The following is a 6,109-nucleotide window of genomic DNA, read 5'->3' on the forward strand; positions in this document are numbered from 1 at the left end:
CTAGGTATTTAATTTTTATTTGTTTTCATCTGTTTAATCAGGAGTGATAGAATTTTTGTCTGCTGGTAAAGTATCATCAGATCATCAAGACTTTAAAGATTTGCAATACAAGACGCTTCTACACAAAATTTCTACATGCGATAGACCGAACGAATTTATGCATTCCTTTAAGTTATCATCTGCTTATGAAAACATTATGCCATTTACAAATTATACGTGTGTTATATGAAAATTTAGTTGTGTTGATCTATTTTTTACTTATGAAATTTATATTTTAGATTCAACTTTAAAGGCATCATTGATTATATTTTCTATACTAGACAGACGATGACGCCTCTCGGTTTACTCGGTCCATTAGCTCCTGAATGGTTCAAAGACAATAAAGTACTTGGTTGTCCACATCCTCATATACCATCTGGTAAATATCTCTTATCACATACTATTTTGTTTTAATAACTTCAATGATAATGACTAATACACAATTTTATTTTCAGATCATTTTCCATTATTAGTTGAATTCGAGTTATCGCCAAATGCACACCAAAGCAACTCCAACGGATTGATCGGTCGAAGGTAGCCTCAACGTCGGTTGAAAATCACCGTCAAAAAACATTAATTGCCAATATATTAAGCGTACGTACATGCTACGAACACTCACACTACACACTTTGTACCACAATAACAGTAAATCATCTGAATTACTTTACCTATCCTCTTTTAACATATGTCATTGACTTCATATGAAAATAATAATCTGTTAAAAAAAATCCCATGACTACATTTTTTCTTATTTATTTTTTTATGAACAAATGATAAACTGAAAAAAATAATAAGAAAAAAATGTATGGAAAATAAGATTGTTGTGAATTATTAGTTATCACTTAGCTTCTATTTTTCATTTTAGTTTATTTTATGTATGTAAAATTTATCTCCCAATCCCTTTCCTTAATTTATTTTCAAATTTTTGTATACAATACCTTAGAGAAATTCTGACAAATATTTGTTGAAAATCTTTTGTTTTACTTATTAATTACAGTTATTATTGTAATTACTATTTTTTTTTTTATTTATAACAAAATATTAAGTCACTTTTTTATTTTTTACCTAAAATAATTAATTTTGCATTTATTTTAACAATGCTCGAAATAAATGTTTCTTTTTTTATTTTGGATATATTTTTTCATCAACAATATTTGTTTTGTATAATTTGTGAATTATTTTCATATTACTAAAAAGACATTCAACTAATATTTTAATTCAAAAATTTTCAATTGCATCACAGAAAATCTACTATATAGTTTATTTCCTGAATAATTTATACTTATTTAGTATTCTGATCTACTGTATAATTGTGAAACATTATAATATTTATGAATAATTTTCGTTTAATACCTATGTAATACATTTCATCATTGTAATGAAAATATTAGATATGCTTTTCAAAAAAACTTAAGTACATAGAAACTGTTTTCAAAAGTATATTGATTGTCAACAATAGAGAGGCACAGTGACACTTATAATACATCATTGTTTTATTATTTTTTTATTATACTCTCAACGTCAGTATTTAATTATGATTTGTAATTTTTGATCCATGTCCTATGATAGTAAGATTTAATGTAAAAATGTAACTTGTATTACTTTAAATGTAGTGATAAATAAATTAAAGTTTACCTATTGCTGATAGATTTTCAATAGACTTTGTATAAAAAAAAATACAACACTATCTTATAATATAGCAATTTTCGATTTATGAAAATTGAGTACGTACGTATCGATTGTTTTTCATGTATACTTAATGAAATAATATTGTTGTACTTGAAATCATAAAATATTTCTATCGATCTGAAGCGCCTCATGAGATAATTCTCACGATAATTACAAAATGTACGCACATGTATTATTTATTATAATCATCATACCTATACTATTAAGACTTAGTTCGTAAGCGTGTTGTTCTTGATGTATAATAGAATGTGACGATTTTTTTCTGCGTGTTTACAGAGATGTGTATTATAATATATTGTTGTATATTATTATACGAAGTTCGTGTTAAGTGTTGTCAGTGGATTTCTCGGTACGCGGGCATTAAACCACTTTTCGTTCGACAAGTGTCTGTATATTTTTTTTTATATATTTCTGATTCTTATTATTTAAAAGTTTCGCATTATTCATTCCACCGTCGCCCGAGAACCGATAATTCAAACGGCAACTATAAAATAACGTTTGTAACGTCGATAACCCCTACCTATTAGCCTTATACAATATACATAGGATAAAATAATACTTCGATAATATGATAAAATGTTTGTTTTTTTTCGATTATGTGTTTTCGTCGTCATTCCGAACATGTTTTTAGTTTTTAGTGTCATTAATTTTTTTTGCTTCGATACATTTATGGTTTCATCGTAACTCTGTATCCGTCTACGTGACGCACAGACAACGCGGAGTCAAACACTATAAACATCCTTTGATGATTACGTATCACGGTTATTTGTGTTTCGTGGACACATAAAAATGACATTAAATATTTGATCAATCATATTAAATTAAAATGATCAATACTAAAATATACTAGTAGTATAGATTGAGGTTGTTACACTTTTTATTTTTTTTGGCAACTAATTTTAAGTTAGGGCGCGAACTGATGTTTCTATAGCATTCAACGACCATTAAATTATAGTTATGTTATAGTATCTACTCAAAGTCACATAAATATCTAATTGTGTATTATTTATTTATTATTTTACTTAATGATATTCGAGTAGAAATATTTTGAACTTAGAAAGTATTCAAATATATTGTCTTACATAGCTTACAGTAATTTTATTCAGCGTCAAAATGATTTTTATAAGTAGGTACAAGATATATCTTTCATTAGAAATATAACTAATATAAGTACGTCATGTAGTGTTGAATATTGAGATTTTGGTTTTCAACTTTTTATTTTGAATATTTACAACTAAATATAATGTTTAAAAAAGCGTGAACGTTTCGAGTATTATAATCAAACACATTCATTGTGATGTAGGAACTTTCCTTACTTGAGAAATACTTTTGTGTAATTTTTTTTTTAATAATTTTTAAAACTGTCCTTAGTACACAACACTGAATATATTATACACTTACGAAATTGTAGTTCCGTATTATCGACAGACGTGTTTTCCTACTTATGCATTTTATAACGTGTAATGCCTATAATTGATAATAGAGAAATAGTATTAGATGTACTTGATAAACTACTACCACTTTGTGCGAAGCACAGTCATCCCCGTGTAGAATTATCCCCCCCCCCCCCGATACAGATGTCGTGTCCGGTATTCCTATACCTATATACCGCCGATACTGTCGTTTCGATTTAAGATAATATAATAATTTATAGTATTAACATATAACAATAATTTTTAAGTAACATTATATAAGAAAAAAAAAAACGTAACAATATCGTTTAGATCGATTTTACCTATTACCGAGCAGAGATCAACCGCACACCGAATATAATAATATACCTATAGGTACCAATATTGTACATATTATATAATATATATATATTATGCATTATATATATATATAATTATTACGGTCGTACGTGCGTCGTATGTGTATGATAATTAAACAATAGTAATGTTTTATGTCAGTGATGTATATGTATACCTGTGTATGTGTTATATATTATATGTATTATGTGCTGTAAATATATATTATAAATGTGTGAATTATATATATATATCATATTTAGTTACAACGATGACGTGCGTATCGTATTAAGTTCTGTATATAAATATAATATATATATATACATAATAATATAGGTGTCCCATTTGATGTGAAAAACAAATACCTGATATATAGTAATAATATTATTCTGTTATTTTTTCATTAATAATATTATTGTATTCTGTGCGCCTGTGCGTGTGTTGTTATTATATATTATTATGATATTTTTTTTCAAAAGTAAAACTATATATTATGATAACACCGGTACGAAATTGTAATATTCTATATTATATTAGACCTGTAAAGTCGATGTGAAAATCTAAGTTGTCTACAATTATTATATATGACTTTAAAAATGACTAAAAGACTGAATCCTTTAAATCGGTTTAATATGCTCTCCTACGCATATTATAATAATAATTTATTGTTGTTATAGGCGTTTGCTTCTTTTGTCAACAAAAGTATTTAGATTTCGAAAAAATGATATAATGTATGTATACATAATAGGCATACATTCAGTATTATTGTACACAGTACACATACAAACGTGTAAATTTATAATTTAAAAATCAGAACTAGGATGATGCCATTTTTTTTTTTTGTTATAATATCCGATATTCCGGTAAAATATATTGTCTTTGTGAGTTGTGGACTGATAGCCGATCCGATATTTTATTTATTCGTTTTATTGGATCCATGAAACGATCATGTTACCTACAGAACATATTGCATTTCAGCGAGTGAGATAAATTCATTGTTATGCATTTTCTGGTTACACAAAATGTAAATATTATTTTAGTTGATATGACAAACGATAAAACATACCTAATTGTGATTTATGAGTAATTTGACTAATAAGTGCAATAAATAAATTACTTATAATAAGTAATAATTCATATTAATTTTAACAAAAACAATGAAATACCATGTGTTTGTGCATTTACTCTAGTTCAGCTTATTATTTGAATGACAATATTATCATTGTTTGAACATAAAATTTAAAATGTATATTCATTAGTAATTATTAATATTATGACAGTTTATAATTTATTAATTCGAATTAAATACAGGGTGCGGCGAAACTCCCTCACTATGTATAGTTTCAGCCTTGCGTTTTACAACCACCAGCATGATTTGGATGGCCGATGGGGTATGTGCATGTTTAGGTGGATAGAAAGATTATGTTATTTACGACCGGTTTCAGTCATAAAACCGGCAATGCGAAAACCTATATGTTCGTTAAAACGAAGCTGAAAAGGTATAAAATATTTTGTTATAACGTGTTTACAAAATGGAAAGGACTTATGATAATATTGTTTAATATTAATAATATTAATACTGATATAATAATTTTATTAATTCTAAAACCTTAAATCTAAATATGTTGTAAGGAAGCACAAAAAAATCTAATCTGACAGAAATCTTATGGGCCAAAACAAAAGCTTTCGAAAAAAACATGTTATTTCCACTGTTGGTATTATGATTAAGAATTACAATTAGCTACAAGTTCCTTTGGCTGTTTCTAAATGGTATACAGAAACAAATTTCAGATAATAACTTAGAACAGTCGACGAGGTCGTTCAAAACATAATATCTGCTAATTTACGTATTGTACCTAGCGGTTCTATAAGATTAAGAAGAGTTTTCAACAGCATTAATGGTATGTATAATATGTATATGTGTGATATGTTTATTAGATACACAGGTAAGTCAATTCTTTTCATAAACTAATATTGGACATTATCACGATCAAGAAAATTTTGCTCATTACATTATTCATCAGTATAAAGTACTTACCCCGTTTTTCAGTTCCAATATGGCGTGTTAGGTACATCATCATACATTTTTACACTCGAAACATTAATATTTACAATAAAAAATTTATTATTCCCGAGTTTGAAAGTAAAACTGTAACTAAACAGTTTAATTTCTTAACTTCGACAATTTTTCATTAGCAATTTTTAATACTATTATAGGTACACACTATTAAAATAATCGCATTAAATTACGCGTTAACGAGACCACAATATTCACAACGTTCATTTCGCGTTTAACCAAGTACTAACTACTAGCGTGTTAAAATTTATTGAAACATTATTGTGTAAGATGATATAGTCGATAACTGATAAACAGCTAAATAGTCTATTGTGTGAACTTCCGTTAGGTAATCCCAATTCTAATTTTTATAATAGATTAAAAGTCACGTGTCACGATACAAAAACTGCCGAGCTTGTGGAGATTCTCTAGGGGTCGTCAAACTAGATCCAAAACTCAAGATAACCAAAATATAATTTTTTTAAAGTTCAATTATTTCAAAATATGCACTTAAAATATCGTATAAATAATATAATTTAGCAACAATATATGAAACACATTTTTGTTACTACTATAT

The 6,109-nt window shown here is 26.9% G+C and overlaps 1 protein-coding gene and 1 long non-coding RNA gene across 2 annotated transcripts in view; one reads left to right on the plus strand and one right to left on the minus strand.

Moving 5' to 3' along the window:
- The window catches only part of LOC114124556 (CCR4-NOT transcription complex subunit 6-like), a 56,236-nt gene extending 54,125 nt beyond the window's left edge, over window positions 1–2,111 (plus strand). Inside the window, exons 11-13 of the mRNA XM_027987851.2 lie at window positions 42–216; window positions 279–418; window positions 495–2,111. Coding sequence (XP_027843652.1) covers window positions 42–216; window positions 279–418; window positions 495–577 — 398 coding nt within the window. The 3' untranslated portion in view covers window positions 578–2,111. The remainder of the gene's footprint in view (window positions 1–41; window positions 217–278; window positions 419–494) is intronic.
- Window positions 1–5,737, minus strand: part of LOC126550162 (uncharacterized) — a 42,611-nt gene extending 36,874 nt beyond the window's left edge. The window contains exon 1 of the long non-coding RNA XR_007604204.1: window positions 5,515–5,737. This is a non-coding gene — a long non-coding RNA (uncharacterized LOC126550162). The remainder of the gene's footprint in view (window positions 1–5,514) is intronic.
- Window positions 5,738–6,109: the final 372 nt, after the last annotated feature.

The sequence above is a fragment of the Aphis gossypii genome, chromosome 2 (genome assembly GCF_020184175.1).
Source record: "Aphis gossypii isolate Hap1 chromosome 2, ASM2018417v2, whole genome shotgun sequence".
NCBI classification, from domain to species: Eukaryota; Metazoa; Arthropoda; class Insecta; order Hemiptera; family Aphididae; genus Aphis; species Aphis gossypii.